A 17,230-nucleotide genomic window follows, 5' to 3' on the forward strand; every position below is an offset into this window, starting at 1 on the left:
TGGGTGCTGCCAGCGCACGCTTCCGCTTCCCCCAAAGTCCCGTTTGCTGTGTCTTGCACGCTGGCTCCGAGACACCAGAGCTGTTCCTCTGAAAATTGAGTTTTTAGCAGTGCTTGCCTCTCACCAGTGCAGTCCCGAGCATGGAAATATGGAGGCAAGTGGAGAAACCAAGTGAAAGAACCAGCAGAATTTGTAACAAGTGTTGGGGTGGACTTCAGGCGGGAAGTGAATATTTGCTTGGGTTATCCTTTGTGCTCAGGAGGCATAAGGAGAAGGGTTTTCCTCTGAAGGAGAACTTCTTAACAGAGAAGGCAGTTTCCTCCTTTAGAGGGAAAGAGTAGACTCCCTTGGAAGTGTTCTTGTTTTCTCTCTAACTAAAAATGTTGTGAAATCCCAAAGGTGAAAGGAATTTAAAGGAGTTCACTTCAAGTTTCTTCCTGGAAAATGATGACGCTGATAGGAGTGAGTTAATGACAGCAAATTCCTTTTTTTCTCATTTTCTGAGGATTGGTTGTCTGTGGGCTTGATAAACTAGTGGGGGAGAAGGAGGAGAGCAGGATAGGGTAGGACTTGTACTGAAAGGGACAGGATTTCACTTTGCAGCACTGTCCTTCCCCTCCTCACTTCAGGATGTAATTTTATTCTGACTTCTTTATTTGCAAACAAATGCCTGTGGCTTTTCAGTTGAAAATGTTTTGAAGGGTGTAGGGTTACAGCCGTGTCATTGTCACCAGTAATGGACAGGAAAGGATCCAGCAGCAGGAAAGAAAATAGTCTCTAAAAAAGAGGAGTTAGAGCACTTCCAGCAAACCAAGCCAGTCCTTTCCACGAAAAAGCCTGTGTTTTCTTCCTCTCTGGGATGAAGTAATCTGTGCTCAGCCACTATAAATCATCATGTTGGGTTTAATGAGACTATTTGCTGTCTGCAGGGTCGGGTTTGTATTAGGCTCTGGCTTGTGGAATAATTGACACTTTGGCACAGCAGTTTGAGAAGGGAGAGGGAGAGAGGATATTTTTTTATGTTTTACTGTCTTAAATGTTGCCACATGCTGTTTTGATGTGCAACAGCCGCGTGTGATGCTCCAGGAACATAATAGAAGTGGTTGTTGGTGCTGAGCGCAGGAGGGTCCTTCCGACTGTGGTTATTGCTTGAAGTAATGTTTGTGGCTGTTTATATCCTTTGCTCCACTGTGGATATCCTCACTGGGTTTAGTTGGGCTGACAGACCAGTTGCAGCTCATCTCGCTGGGGGAATGAAGAGAGGAGGTGAAACAAGTGCTTGTAATTGTACACGACAGGCCTCCGGAGCTGGAGCTGCTCGGCCGAGCCCCCGGAGAGCCCCGGAGCTGTGTAGCCAGCTAATTCCCTCGGCGGGGCTAAAGGCAGCGCCGTGATTCCTGCCAGGCTCCTGGGAGCAGCCCAGCTAAATCACCCAAGGATCCAAGGCCGTGGCATCTGTCAGGGTCACGGGGCACGTATGGTGCATGGATGGGTCGCTCAGGAAGCCGCTTCTCAGCCGCTCCGCTCCGCGCAGTGGGACAGCCTGGAATTCTCGGCGTGCCTGGCAAATCTGGGGCACGGCCGCAGTGCCAGTAAGCATTAAAGGCTTTGGCACTTGGAAGGGATCTTATTTGTCTCCATGTTGCCAGCCTCAGTGATTCTGCGCTTCTGTGCGTGTCCTCAGCTACATCTGTCTCGCCACAGAGATCCGCGCGCGTAACGCGCCTGGGTATCCGTGTGCACCCCGGGTGCAGTCACTGCGTGTGTGGGATGAACTGTACGCTCACAGAGTGCTTGTGCTTGGAGCTGGTCTTCAAGCCTATCCAGTTCCAGCCCTCTGCTGTGGGCAGGGACACCTTTCACCAGACCAGGTTGCTCCAGGACCTTTCCAACACTTCCAGGAATGGGGCAGCCGCAGCTTCTCTGTGCCAGGGCCTCCCCACCCTCACAGGGAAGAATTTCCTCCCAGTACCTAATCTATCCCTGCCTTCTGTCAGTTGAAGATCCAGAGGAAGGGCTAAAACACCAGGTTGCAGACCTTTGGCTGGCACTTGGTGCAGATGCTTTTAAATCCCTTTTAGATTCCTGCCCTTACAGTGGGGTGTTCTATAGGAGGCAAGCGTCTGTCAAGAGACTTAATTTCACTGGGAGTGAGCGGAGAGGAGATGGTTTCTTTGCCTTCCGTGAGGGGAAGGGGAGTTGTAACCTTGTTCAGAAGAGACAAGGCAGAAGAACTCAGAGAATGGGGAAACTCTCCAGCAGATGGTTGTAATATGCCTCAGAACCAGGCTGCTTTTGTTGCTTTGTGAGTTGCTTTAATTTCAAAGAGGCAAAGACAGAATTTTGAAGGTGTCGCTTGTATTGTCGCCTCTTCGGTGTGTTCTCTGGGAGAAGAGAGGAATGTCATTGGCTTTGTCAGGGGTGCCCACAGGTTATATCTGTGGGATGGAGATACCACATCACCCACTGCTTTGGTTATGTAGCGGTGCGGGGGAGAGGGAAGGACTCGGCTTTTTAAGGAGGGGTAAAAATGGGAATTTCTGGTCAGGAAGGCATTGAGACATTTTCAGGGTGGGACAATTGTCCTTTGTGCCCTCGCTGAGTAAATGCGGCTTTTACAGAAACCGTACATACCTGACAGAAATATGTCCCTTGGGCCTGCTTCCAGGGGTTGTTTAGTCCGTCTCTCAGGTGGCACCTCACCCTGGTCCTCCACTGGAATGTGTCGCTGTGATATCAGCTGTTGACATTTGAAAATTACTCCACTCCAGCTCCTCCCTGCTGCCTGGGTCCACGAGAGGGCTAGGTGATGGATTCGGTACATGGTAGTTAGGAGGAGCTGCTTGGCTGGAAGCACCCAGAAGCGTGACCTGGCAAGACAAGGCATCTGCCCGGGTCCAGGGCAGAGCATGAAGGAAAGCAAGTAAAAGTCAGCTTTCCTGGGGGAAATCGGGAGGAGGCACTGTGCCAGAGGACCCTTCCCATTCATTTAGAGCACTGCACGTTCCTTTCCTTGAAGGTAACGCTGTGCTGCTGCACTGCCCCTGTGAGGAGTGCTGGTATGTGTGACATAAACAGATTACTTAATAACCGATTTTGCAAGAGGGGAAAAGTAAAGCTCCACCTTATCCTGCGAGATAAGGTATTCTTGGCTCTCTGAGCATAACTTCCCCGGGCTCACTGCCACCCTGACTCGGCGGTGGGGTGCAGGATGCTGGAGTCAGACAACTCCACTGCAAAGCCTGAGGAGCACACCGGCTCCATGTGTTAGGAAATGGGGAGCAGCACACCTGTCCTGCCTTCCAAAGGATGGGCGAAGGACACGTTTCAATAGCACCTCTCAGCACTGCTGTGGCAGTGAATTCAGGAGAACACGCAGTCAGGGGAAGCTTTTCCTGGGTCCCCCTATCGTTGTGGCATTTAGTGTTGTGCTGCTCACTCTGCAGGGAAGCTCACCCGGGGATTTTGTAACAATGTTCCATAACTACTTGTTCCATTTTAGCACTTTCCTCCTCCTTGCTTTCTATTCTGGACCCGGTTGTGTCATTGCACTTTGCTGGTAGAAAGCTGTGTGATGCCATAAGCCCAAGATTAGTCCTTGATGGTTGGATCAATGAGGAGAGAGGCTAAAAGGGCAGAGATAACTGTGAACATCTTTACCTGTATTAACAGCAGGCCGGCGCTGGGAGAAACGAGCCGTATTTTGCCCATACGCTTCGATTTCTTTTTCTCCTCCCATCCCTGCTGTCTGTTTTTGATCCGTGACTGTAGGCAGACCCTCCTCCGTTTTCAGAAGTAACCAGATGACCTGTTTCATATCCAAGTCTTTAATTGCTTCTGAAAGAAATGGGATTAAAAAAGTAATCAGGTAAAATCTGATCACAGAATGTGCTCATTTATATTCTTCTTTACCTTTAATTTATGTGCGGAGGAAAACCAGGCTGTGTTTTGCTTCAGTAAAACTGAACTGGGCCTAACTCCTGCAAAAGCCAGACTCAGAGGACTCAGGCAGTGCCTTTGTGCTCCCTTTCCATACAGCAGCTGGCACAGCTTCCCTGTGAGGATGGTGAAACCCTGGCACAGGTTGCCCAGACAAGCTGTGGCTGCCCCTGGATCCCTTGAAGTGTCCAAGGCCAGGTTGGATGGGGCCTGGAGTGACCTGGGCTAGTGGAAGGTGTCCCTGCACATGGCAGAGGGGTGGAACTGAATGAGCTTTAAGGTCCTTTCTGCCCCAAACCATTCTGTGATTCTACTAAACTTGGAAACCACGGGTGGAGATTGGAACCCAGTGCTGCTCCACGCAGCTAAGTAAAAACAGGACAGGTGGTTTAGATCTTCCCAGCTTTGCCACACTGTGATGAAAGATTTCAGGTCTTCAGATTCTTTCCTTTCCACATTTAATTCCCCGTGGCACTTTGCAGGAGAGTACTTCCCCTTGGCAGCGTCCAGCAGGTCGTCGCACGGGGTATCGTTCTGGTCGCTGCCGCTGGCTTTCCTCTGCTGTCAGCAATCAGCATTAGCTCTGAGGTTGCTGGGTGGGATGAGGAGGTTTCTGATGCCCGCCTACTCCATGCTCAGTGACAAAAGCTGCAGTCTGAGTTCAGAGGGTGATAAACTGACTTTACATAAGGCAGCGATAAGCTGGCTGTGCAGGCAGGAGAAGCGGAGAAAACGTTCTAAGAGCAGCTGAGTCAATAGCTGGTGTGGTCGGCCCGTGGTGCAGGAAAGGTGCTGGTTACTTTTCACTGGCGATACGTTTTGTGCCAACATGTGCTGAGGGCAAGGTGAAGGAACGTGTTTCCATACCATTCTGACAGTGACTCGTTTTCTCACAGCTCCAGTCAGTTTAGAATCGCAAGAATCAGTTGGAACAGAGCTTTGGGATTATCAAGTCCAGCTGATTGGAAACCATCATCAGTTCTCTGACCTGGCAGTGAAATTAGTTTTGTTGCGGCCCATGCTGGTTAGAAAGGTTGCCCTCACATGGCACCTTGCAGCCTTGGATGGCAGCATCTGCTCTCATTTCAGTCAGGGATCAAGTCTAGGCTTGTTTGACTGCCTGCTCCCATCTTCCTCTGCCCAGCTGCTCCTTCTGAAGGTACAGTAACGCTGGGTATAACAGTTCAGCATGGAGATGGAAAATCAGATACAGCTTTTGCTCACTTGTCAGATGTGAGTCAGATGTGCTTGTGAGCCTTCCTGGACTTTTCTGGGACATTTAGAATGAAAAGGTAACTCAGAATGTGTTGGGGAGACCTGGTCATGTTGCCTGAGCTGGGGCTGGGTAACACAGCAGGAGTGTTTTTCCCTCTCCTACCTGTGCTTCTCATACCACAACTGCTGAAGCTGGGCTTAACCTGAAAAGCAGTACCAGGGCTGTAGCTTGCTGGTTTGAGCATTATCCCAGCCTTCCTGGAGCCCTGTCCCCTCCTTTCCTTCTGGTGATGTTCCTGCTCTGCTTGCAGGGCGCTGGGAGAACGTCCATAGAGACTGAGAAGGGAGCCAGGGAAGTCCTGCGCTCCGTGAAGGAGGCGCGTGCTGCTGGCGAGGCGTCGGGAGCCTCCGTGAGCACCGTGATTCTGTTTGTGCTGGCTGTGTCCCTTCAGCCCCCGGCTCTGGCCACCTTCCATCAGACACAGGTTCAGTGAAACTGCAGCCTTGCCACCAAGGGCACTTGCAGAGGGCTGCTTTGAGGCTTTTCCCAGAGAATGGAGGCAGCTTTGGATGCCTTCATCATCCTAGCTCAGCTCTTACTTCTCTTGAGCAGGGTCTAAATCCTGCCTGCATCTGTGAGCCCGAGAGTGTCGAGTACAGCTTGGTACTCAGTTTGTTCGCTCTTGGTAATTCATGAGGTGGAAATAGGAAAAGATTTTCAGCCTTTTTTTTTCATTGGTCCTCTCAAGAGGTCATGTGGAGCGTTTTGGAGGAGGACATAATTTTAAAGGATGCCAGAAAATCCAAAGGTACCGTGCTTCCCAAGAGCTAAATCCAAGAGTCCGGCACAGATGCCCTTCTCTGCCCTGTTCCTCAGAGCCCTGCGTTCTTCAAGTTTTCTTCAACTCTTCTTTCCATTGAAGCCAAGCAGTTCTGGCCAGATTAGGTCAGATCACAGCAGGACAGGTTTGGTGGCTTTTATAACCTCTCACAGCTCCAAAGAAGAGAAAAAGAAAAGCAGCTTACGGGGCTGTGGGTAAGAGTCTCGCAGTGGCTTACGTAAAGCTCAGGGAGAATACCCCCACCACATGTTCATTGTTGTGTCTGAACAATGCCCAGCCCTTCGTTCACTGCCACCCCACTGACTGACTTCGTTCCATCTACACAAGCAGGGTTTCTAGGATCTTCAGTAAGACAGTTGAAGACTTTTATTTTATTTTATTTTATTTTATTTTATTTTATTTTATTTTATTTTATTTTATTTTATTTTATTTTATTTTATTTTATTTTATTTTATTTTATTTTATTTTATTTTATTATTTTTTTATTTTATTTTCCTGTTTAGATATTTTTTACTTGAATTTATGTTAGCTCTGTCTTTTAGAGCCATCGTGTTGCTGTGATCTAACTCAGCTTTTACACATGCTTTGCTCAGATCTAACTCACATTTTGCACATGCTTTGTTGGAGTGGCCTCTGAATTTTGTTAGGAATCTGGCAGGTCTGGTCTGGGTCATGGATGATACATCTGGAACAGAGGAGTGTAAGCTTTGGGCAAATGGGTGGGATGACTTCCCTTCTGTCTACCTCGAGTTTTGTTACATGGGGGTGCTTCAGATGCAGTGCTGACTTTTTGATGATACTGAAGTGCTGGAAGCCTGATGTTACAGAGGAAGAGAAAAAGGTCTCCAGTTTCCTTATTGCCTTCCCCTGCACAGCTCATTCCCTGCCCCTCGTAGGCATTTCAGTCAACAACTGCATGGTAGGAGGTGAAGTGCAGTAATGCAAATATATGAAATGATAAAATGAACCAAATTCGCTGTTTGGTTAAGGAACATCTTTGTTAAAGGACCTTAAGCCCAAGGATCTTAGTTTAAACATCCTTTGGTTCAAGGAGCATTTTCCTTGCTGATGGTGATGCTCACTTGAATCTTAGCCGTAAATTTGGGGTTCTTCTGTTGGAGCTGGCAGACTTAAAGAGATCCCTGATGTTTCTAATCTTGTTCCTTCTTCTTTCCTTTCTCTATGGCATAGTAGCTCAGGATTGTCTCTCCTGAAGCCTCTGTTTCATGTTTTGCCCTTTCCTCATGGCAGGCTCATCTCCTGATGGCGTTTATCAGTCTGTGAACCTGCTACTCAGCCTTATGGTTGTTGTTCCCATCGCCTGATGGATTCATGCTGACCCTTTTCCTTGGCAAACCGCCAAGGAGAATCCACAAGAATCAGTTAATTGCATGCTACAGTTGTTTGTAGGAGAAGGGATTTGGATCTGTTCTGTCTCCATCTAGTGCATTCAGTTTTGTTCAGATTTCCATGGAGGGCTCAGCGAATCCTTCTGCCATTTCCCTGCCTGATGGATTTTTACTTGCATGGAAAATCCGTCACTTGAATACCAGCATGTTTTGAAAACCCTGTGGGGACCGGTGGGTGAGCCTGTGTCTGGGCAGCCTGTCCTGAGGACTGATGATGGTTCAGTTTTCCCTGGAGATTCAGTGTCTCTGTCCATGGGAATGAATGGGAATAGCACTTGGCTCTTTGCACCGCGCTAGGTCCTCGTGTTCCTCATTTCTAACACAGCTGCTGTGAACAGTTCTGTGGTGTGGGGTGTCCCTGTGCATCCCATCCTGGGAGTGCAGAACAGCTTGTGGCCTGCAGGGTGGAGCTGCTCAGGGTGCAGCTCCTGCCCCTCTGCTGCTGCCAGCAGCTGCAAGCCCCTCCAGAACCAGGTAGAGCTAAGGGCACCCGGCACGTGACGGCGTGGCCTTCTGTTCTTACTTCTTGAGCTGATTTGAAACTAAGCAGGGCTTAGTTTGGGACTTCCTTAGCGCTACTTTTAGTATCTCCCCTTTAAAATGGATCATCCCCCTGATTTATTTGTCCTTCTGAGCCATGGGCTTTTTTTATGTTGTTAATTTTTTTTTTGGTTCTCAGACAAAATGTGAAGCACTTTCTGCCACCAACCCCAGGTGGGAAAAGCAGCTGCTCTAAAGCACTCTGACCTGGCAGTGATCCTGGTAGTGATCCTGGCAGTGTCCTGGCAGTGTCCTGGCTGGTGCCACCTCTCCCTGTGGGCTGGCTGTGTGCTGACACCTCCTTGGGAACAAAGCCGTGCCATCTTCTGCTGACCAAGAGCATGGTGGGCTGCGTCCCCTGCCCCACTGGTGTGACTGCAGAGCAGATCTCTCAAGATGCTGGATGGCAGGGGCTACCTGAGGCTTTCAGTTCTACCCCGGGATAAGACTGGTGGCTGGGCTGTGAAAATGGGCTGAGAAGGTCCCACCTTTCATGGAATCACAGAGTGGTTTAGGTTGGAAGAGACCTTAAAGGCCTCTGAGTGAGATGGCTGGGGCATCCTGAGCAAAGCCCATTTTTTAAGTGGCCCAAAGTATTTGGCCAGAGCTTGTGAGGAAGATTTTGGCATTGTGGCCAGCTGTAACCACAGGGGCCTGTCGCAATCTGATGGGGTTTAATGTGACTCTCCCTGTTCTTTGCAAAGGATTCTTTAAAGGAAAAACAAGGGCTGGGTAAAAACTGCTAAGGCTCAGCTTATTTTCAGTCCTTTATACCTTTTTAATGTTAGATTTTGATCTTGTTTTCTTCTAAGGTGCCGGTGTGAGATTGTTTAAGGGCTGGTCTTACCACGCTTTGAGTCTCAAGAATTCAGTCATGTGGAAAGGATTCCTTTTTAGACGCAGTGGGCACTCTCTATCCTTTGATCCCATAACTTTCAGCTCCTTTCTTCAACTTTTTGTTTTGGTTTTGCTGAGCAAAAGCCATCCCCTATTACCCTTTTTATAAAGAGCTAGTGCTTAAAAATGGAGAGGATCATAATGAAGTGATCTCTCAGAATGGTTGTGGTTGGAAGGGACCTTAAGGATGTCTCATTCCACCCCTCTGCCTTGGGTAGGGACACCTTCCACTAGGCTGGCTTGCTCCAAGCCCTGTCCAATGTAGCCTTGATGAGAATGAGCAGATACTCCTGCAGGCAGGGAGGGGATGTTGCGTCTCACAGAACCTCAGCTGGCTGATACACAAGTGGGTTTTTGTCAGTAAAACTTATTCAGGGCGTCTCCTATGCTCAAACTCCAAATCTGGGTGCTGAAACATGAACTGCTGTTCCTCAGTAGCTCTTAGTAAAGCAAAAGATGTGGTTTCAACAGAGTTTTTGCAGGAGAACCCCCCAGATGAAATGATTTTGTTGTCAACTTGGGGCACATTAAACATCCTCTTCGGTCACAGAAGTCAAAGATTGCAGTTCCAGTCAGTGTAAGTCCAAAGAAGCCCCTGCCCAGAACAGGTGCCACCAGGGCCTGTGGGGTCTGCCTGTGCATCCCACGGGTGGGGTTTGAGTGCTGTGAAATGAGGTGCTCACAGAGCATAGTGGATATCCTGGGAGAGCAGGGAGGGCCGTGGGAGCAGCCCCTCAGGAGGAGCGAGGTCTGGCTTAGCCCAAGCTCAGCGCTCAGCTCCGTGCTCCCATCCTCCCGGAGCTGTAGGATCCCTGTGGTGCTGTGTGTCACGTTTCTCAGGCAGCCGTTCTCATGGGAAAGGCTGGCTTCCCCCGGTGAGTCGGAAATGTCCCAGGAGCCCGGTGCATTGAGACTATGTGTCAATTGTTTCCTTCCAGGCGCTTTGGGAAGGGAGCCTAGAAGATTATCTCAGCATTTGGAGCAATGTAAACAGATGCCAAGCACTTGAAGTACATGGAGAAGGAAAATGTCTTGCTTGGCCTCCCTGAACAGTCTGAGGGGTGGGGGAGGACAGCAAGGAACATTAAATAAGTCTCTGCCCTCGGACTAGGGAAAAGCAGCAAAGCAATGCAGATGTTTGCCTGCGTATATACAAGTGAGTTTCATATTACCAAAATCTGTGCTGTGCACACGTGGTCCAAAGATTAAAGAGATTGTCCAGTTCTGTTGGCAGCATATTAAAGTATTAAGACTGCAGGCTCACTGTGATGTGTTTCTATTATCAAGCTGACCGCAGAATTGAAGTGATTCAAAGGGGAGTGTAGTTTAATACAGACACCTTTCACGTCAGGCTTTTGGACAGAGTTTTGGGTGTGAGAATCCCTTGGGAAGGGCTACCACTGGCCTGTCTGTCAGGGGTCACCCCCAGCTCCTGCTCCTGCTCAGATAAGATCTCCCCTTCCCTGTCCCTGTGCAGCTCTCAGGCCATCTGCCACGGTAAAGCTGATGTTTCCAGTTGCTGGAAGAGCTTTCTGAGTTTCCTTTGGCACGCAAGAGCTAAATCCGATCTTCAGGTGTCAGTCTGGCAGGTCTTGCTACAGATTTCTCTGTGGCTCTGCCCTTTCCCTCCGTGGTGTGATCCGTTCCCCAGAGGTGGAGATTCTGGCAAGAGGCAGCAGACACAGGGCCCTGTTCTGTCACTGTTCCACTGCCTGAGTTTGGGCCCTGCTCAGCTCCAGAATCCTCTTTCTTCCATCCCTGGAAGTGTCCAGGGCTGGGTTGGATGGGGCTTGGAGCAAACTGGTGTAGTGGAAGGTGTCCCTGCCCATGGCAGAGGCTACAACAGGATGAGCAAACATGGAAAATAAAGGTTCAAACATGAGAAATAAAGGCCTCACAGCTGGCTTTAGGGGTGTGTGGAATTTGAAATGGCAAATGCTTTTTTTGTTGTTTTGCATTGGCAAATCAGTTTGTTACAGAAATGGAGTATTTTGTGCCTACGTTTTCAGTTGTTTGGTTACCAAGATGGAATTTATCTCAAGGAGGAATTAGAGACACGTGTTTAGTTTGTGGGTCATTCATTCAGATAAATTTGGTTACTCAGTCTGTTCAGCTGAAACTCTCCATTCAGCCATTCTGGGCAACCACTGGCAAATGTAGTTGAAATGGTTTAGTTTGAAATCCAAGTCTCAGTGCAAGGGCATCCTTGGGATTTACAGCCAAAGTATGAAATTTGGCACTTACTCTGTTCCTAGTTAATTTTCATTTTGGAAATCATCAAGTAGGAGTTGATAGGAACTTCTGTGAGCAGTCCTTCCTCGGCTGCTGTGTAGCACCCTGATGGTACTCAGAGTGTGGCACCTCTTACCTCTACCTGTGTAAGGTACCTAATGGCACTTTGACACTTGTTATACAATGGGCTGCACAGTCAAGTGATGTAGATTTTGTTGGTCTAAGCTCTTCAATTAAACTGAATCACTTGGCATGAGGTAGTTGTTAAGTCCAGCCAGTGTATTTGATAAAACAAATGGAAAAATTAGCGTAGAATGCGTTTGAAAAGCACTCCATCTTTCAAATATTTGGTATTACAAAATGAGTGTGATGGCCTTCTGTGGGGTTTATTTTTGTGTTTAAATGAGTCACAAGGACAGCAGTTATCCGAGTCTGCACTGGCATGTGCTCTCAGAAATGATGGGATGGAAATACTTCTCTAAATGGTAGCTACAGAGCTCCAAGCTCACACTGGGAGACAAGAAGAGCAGGACTAATTGATGTTAGGCCAGCAGAGAGGGATAGTTCACTTGTCTTTTGGAGTGAAACAGGGATAGGACAAAGAGAAAGGAGTTCAGACTGAAAGAGGGGAAGTTTAGGTTAGATATATTGGAGAAATTCTTTCCTGTGAGGGTGGGGAAGCCCTAGCACAAGTTGCCCAGAGTAGGTTTGGCTGCCCCTAGATCCCTGGAAGTGTCCAAGGCCAGGTTGAAGAGGGCCTGGAGCAATCTGGGCCAGTGGAAGGTGTCCCTGCCCACGGCAGGGTTTGGGAGTGAGGTGAGCTTCAAGGTCCCTTCCAACCCAAACCATTTTGGCATTCACAGAAATGCAGCATGAGCCATGCTGGGCCGTGGTGCCCAAAGTGCAGAGTGCTGAAGCTGATATTTGTGTGCTTGTGCTCCCCAGGTCACCACACGATTTACATTGGGGTCCACGTGCCGAAGAGCTACAGGCGGAGGAGGCGGCACAGAAGAAGACCTGGGCACAAAGAAAAGAAAGAAAAGGAGAAAATCTCGGAGAACTACTCGGACAAATCAGACGTAGAAAACGCTGATGAGACAAGCAGCAGCATCCTTAAACCGCTCAGTGAGTACCTGTTCCAGTCATCACTCGTTACAATGTTCTGTTTTCTAGAGATCTGTTCACAGAGGATGGAACCTGATCCACGAAAGCAATTGTCTCACGTTGCAGGGTTGGAGTAGTCTTGGCCAGCTGCTGTGGGATAGCTGCTGTGGCTTGGAAAAGGCACAGGCCAGAGCAGACATTTCATCCCTCTGTATCACCTGAGTTGGCCCTTGAGCACATGCCAGGCAGGAGGAACAGGCCAAATGCTTCAAAAGCAATTTGACACTGTGTGTAAAGAGATAGCAAGCAAGGGCAAAGACTGAGCAATGCTTAGGTAGATCTATTGCAGCTTCTGCCCTGGCTCTGGGACGTGCACACGCGCTGGAATTCCAGCACCCCGTGTTTTTGGCCTCATGTGTCACTAACTTGCGGTGCTAACAGCTTTTTTCCCTTTGGTAATTAACCAGTTTCAGGTTTTGAAATCAAAAGGAAGAATCAAATGGAGCTTTGCTGTATGTTTGAGTATCTGTAGGGATTGAAGATCTAAACATTGGCAGGCAGGTGAGGTCCATTTTGGATGCCCTGTGCCTCTGTTCCCACCAGAATGGTTAAGCAGAGCACAGAGACCTTGAGTTAGTGCCATCACTGTGCAGAGACACATTGCATTGCATCACAGGGTCACATTCCTCTTGCTGTTTTCTCTGTTGGCCACAAGCTTGTCCTGGAATCTGGGAGATGGCTGCTTTGGTAGGAGCCAGGAGGGAGATGGGAAGGCTGATGGCATTGAGTACAGCAGAGCAGCCCAGGATGTGATGCAGCTCAGATGATTGAGGCTAATTCCAGGTGGTTGGAGCTTCATTTATAAGTGGAAAAATGCTTCCTGTGTGAGAGATGCGTACAGCTGGACCTTGGATTGAAGAAATACATTGATTTTTCATTTTGAACTGGTGTTGCTGGGCAGTTGCTGTAGATAGAGACAGTAACATGGGGCAGGTCAATCATGTCTGTAGCCTGGTTACCATCTTCAGAGAGCAGCACCTGGAAAGGAAGGCACGTCACAGATTCCATTTGCTCTTCCCACCTCTTGTTCCCTGGCTGTCCCAAAGAAGGTTTTTTGTCAGCGCTCAGAAACCAGGAGTCAGTATTCCACCAAAAGACACAATTGCACATCTTCAAGAACTGAAATGTTTTAAACCTAATTTCTGTGTTTACACCTCTGTCCTTCAGCATGCGGGTGACCAGGCCTGTAGAAATTGCCTTTTTGCTTCTGAATGTATCATATCCTAGAGGAATTGTTTCCGTGGGCCAAGTGTACCTATGTTTGAGAACCCATTTCTTCCATCGGGTTTTCATGTCCTGCCTTTCATCTTGGCCATTATTGTGTCTGTGTCATTTGAGGAGGGATTCGTGGTGTTTTTTCTCCTCTGTTGTTTCTATGCAGTAAAATGTTCTTATCTGCTCTTACACCTGCATTTAAAAATATGCAATCTTTCCATCACTTTCCATCTGCAGTTTTCCACCCCGACCTCTTGGCGCTGCAGATTTTTGGAGTGGAATCACATAAGTATTCTGGGTGTCCCACGCAGTAGCATTCATGCCCCATCCCTGGGCCCTTTTCTCTGCTGTTTGCCGTCTCGGGTATCCGGATACTTTTCCAGGTCCTCGCAGGGACTTGCTGTTTCGCGCTGGTGGCCAGATCTTTTTACGAGCTGGCTCAGTTAGCTTGGAGCTCTGCAAAGGAGAGGGGTAGGTCAGATTGCTGTCTTGAATTACAAGTTACCTCATATCCCTGGGTTTTTCATCTTCTGGAACTCTCGTCTTCAGTGCTGACCTCAATTTTGTGTTTCCCACCCTTTCTTTTGCTTTCTAAGAAGCCTTTCTTCTCTCTCCACCAGCTGTGTCACACACAAGTGTGTCCAACAGAAGTCCATTTCTCTCCAGGCAGCATGTACCAGCTTAGGCTGGTGTCCAGTGCTGGCAATCCTGGAAGAAACCTCAGTTAGAACCCTGGGGTTTTCATCTTCATCCCATAATAGGCATTGGTTGAGGGGTAGGTGGCTCAAATTCAGTTTCAAAAGAACATTAGAAACTAGTAGAGCTGGGAAATACTGCACAGCAACTTTAATGGGGTTGGGAGAAAGCTGAAATGAACTATATTACATATATTTAAGGCAGTCGGGAGAGAGTGTGGAATATCAGAACCTGAAATAAGAAACCTCAAACATGGAGAGTTCTGTTCCAACATAACTCAGTTTAAGAAATCCTGAATTTATACAGCTCCTTCTCTTTGCTGAGTTTTGCAATTATCACCTTGGCTAGTACTAGATGCTGTCTATTCAGCTTGGGTATAGAACTGGTGATTTAGTTGGTCTTCTAATACAAGAACAAGTATATAGAGCTTGATTTGCAAAATCTTCAATAATGTACTTGCTAAAATAATTTGTAGAAGTTCAGGGAATGACTTGATTGTCCTGTCTGTGGAGACCTTTGTTTTTCCTGAGTACCAAATCCAGTTGTGATTTGGTACATCACTTGGATTTGTTAATCTGTCCCTAAGGACCACAAGCCTAAGCCTCAGTGTCCTACCTGAAAATGAATTCTCAGCTTCTTGGATGAAGGGCCTGCAATTAGACTTGGACCAAATCTGGGTTTGACTCACCAGGTCAAGCTGCTCACAGCAACTGAACCTGATGGGACGTGCCCATGGGTACCAGCAAGAGAATAAACAGGTCCAGAAAGGCAAACCTTCCCTAGAAAACTTTTGTTCCAGTTCCAAACCAGTCTAGCTGTGTTTGGGAATTGGTGCAGTCTGGAAATGTCAGTCCTTATTTTTTTTTTTTTGTTAGGTCTGTGTCCAGCTGAGCTGAGCAAGCCAAACTCTGGTAGTTTATAGGTAGGTTTATAACCTTCAGCTCTCCCATCTGGAGAGAGTTGAGCAAATGGAACGTGTACAGATATGTTTCATGCTAAGGAAATTACTGCTTGGGAACCATGCCTCCTTCACAAATCCAGACAGGGATACTCTGACAGACTGAGGAGGAGGAGGCAGGAAGGCGATGTTCCCTCTGCAGAGCCCTTTTAGGACATTCCAGGCCTGCAGGGCTGTCTCTGCTCTCAGTGAACTTTGGCATTCACACCCTGGTTCTCATGCAGACAATGACAAATCCCTCTTCCAGGTGAAACATCCCAGCACCTCTCATCCAAAAGCACCTCCTTTAACCGGCCTAGCCTTGGTTTGTATTTAGGGCCAGCGAGGAGGAAATGCTTTTTAGGCTCTGCCTCATCGGGTCAGCTGCTGCTTGTGTCAGCACAAAGAGGATGGCGTAGTTTGCTGCTGCTTGCAAGGGATGAGACAAGGGAGGAACAAGGAAGGCAGATGAAGTTTCTCTGAGTCCATTTCCCTCTTCCTCGTTCTTTAGTACAGGTGTGCAGAGATTTTCCCATGAGGAAATGTGTATCTACTTGATCTGGGAAGGGGGTTTTTTCTCATTGTCTGGTTGCCCTCCGAGTCACTTTGGCTCACCTCCCTGGCCCAAACCCAGGTGCTGCAATATTTTACTGACCTTTTAAAACCACTTGCGGGTCTGAAAAATTCTTACTGCCAAGGAATAGAAATCTCTAATTGCTTGCTACCCTGAAGAGGGTAAAACCTGATTTTTGTCAGATGTCAGAACGTTGCCATGTTGACAAATGTAATTACAGAATCTAAATTTTGGAATACCTAAAAGCAGGGATAAGAGGACCTCTATAAAGAGAGAAGGGAGGGATGATACATCGTATCAAAGGTTTGTAAAGGTTTCCAGTTGGTTCAGAGAATTCCTCTTCTGGAGGGTTTTAGTAAAAACCCTCTCTTGAGCCCTCAGGTGTGAATTTGGAGGAGCATTTCTCATGTTTGCAGAGGAATTGTTTCATTAAGGTGCTGTTTGAGGCTTGTGCTGCCGTTCCACATGGAGTGCATCTCTCCTAGTGAAGGTGAGGTTTTGGCTGGATGGATGAGATTTGCATTGGAGGCAGGTAAATTTCTGGTACTGCTTCCCAGCTTGGGTTGCCAACAAAAAAATGAGTTTTTGTGGACAATATCCCATCTGATAGGTTGCCCAGAGAAATGGTGGATACCTCATCCCTGAAAGTGTTCAAGGCCAGGTTGGATAGGGCTTGGAGCAATCTGGTCTAGTGGAAGATGTCCCTGCCCATGGCAGGGGGTTGGAATGAGCAGATCTTTAAGGTTCCTTCCAACCCAAACCATTCTGTGATTTCCCCTGAGGAGTGCCAGTCTGTCTGGAATGGTCCATTCATAAAAAGATCGAATTAATTCAACAAGGATATTCAGACATCTATATAGCAGTGCTCAGGCTTGGTGTCTACCTTGAAAGTTCATTAAGGCAGGTGTTATAAATAGCAGGAGAGAGCTTCAGGATGGAAATAAATGAACCTACTTAGCAGAGCAGATGCAGCACAGTCAGGGCTGTGCCAAGAGTTCTCTTTCTGTTCCTGGGTTTTTCATTTATGGAGTTTCTTTCCTGACTTTTCAAGATACGGGGTGGGATTTTCCAAAAGCTTTTAGCCTCAGCTCACCACAGGGAGAGCAGTGACAGTACTTGAGAAATACCAGGCAGGATGACCAGAGCTCAATTATTTTTGTATTGGCATTTTACACAGGGAAAGTGGTCAGGGAGACTTGGCCATAAATAGAAGGGAACTTTGGTGGTTTGGTCTTGGAGAACTGCAGGGCAGGCTCGTGGGCTGGTCCCAGGAGCTGGGGTCACTTGAAGCAGGCCTTCTTCTGCCCCTCCAGTACTGCTTAGGTCCACTGCAGTGCAAGTGCAGAGGTAAATGAAACACAGAGCTAATCAGTGCTTGGCTTGCAGCCGTGCCCTGTGCGTAGCCGGGGCCCGTCGGAGCGGCTGGCAGGCCGCAGCTGGCCGTGCCCATGGGAAAGGGCACGGGAAGGTGCTCGGGGCAGGCAGGCTGCGGGTGAGCAGGGTGAGCAGGTCGGCCCCACCTGCTGACACAGCCCTGGGTCGGTTCCCACCCTGCCGAGGAGGCGGGGTT

General features: G+C 48.2%; 1 protein-coding gene across 12 annotated transcripts in view; it reads left to right on the plus strand.

Moving 5' to 3' along the window:
* The window catches only part of SLC4A4 (solute carrier family 4 member 4), a 146,558-nt gene that overhangs the window by 50,926 nt on the left and 78,402 nt on the right, over positions 1-17,230 (plus strand). For all 12 annotated transcript variants that reach the window (XM_086890754.1, XM_086890757.1, XM_086890761.1 and 9 more), the window contains one exon: positions 12,020-12,199. In XM_086890754.1, coding sequence (XP_086746880.1) covers positions 12,020-12,199 — 180 coding nt within the window. The remainder of the gene's footprint in view (positions 1-12,019; positions 12,200-17,230) is intronic.

This window comes from Cyanistes caeruleus, chromosome 5, assembly GCF_971803275.1.
Source record: "Cyanistes caeruleus chromosome 5, bCyaCae1.hap1.1, whole genome shotgun sequence".
In the NCBI taxonomy this organism is placed as follows: domain Eukaryota; kingdom Metazoa; phylum Chordata; class Aves; order Passeriformes; family Paridae; genus Cyanistes; species Cyanistes caeruleus.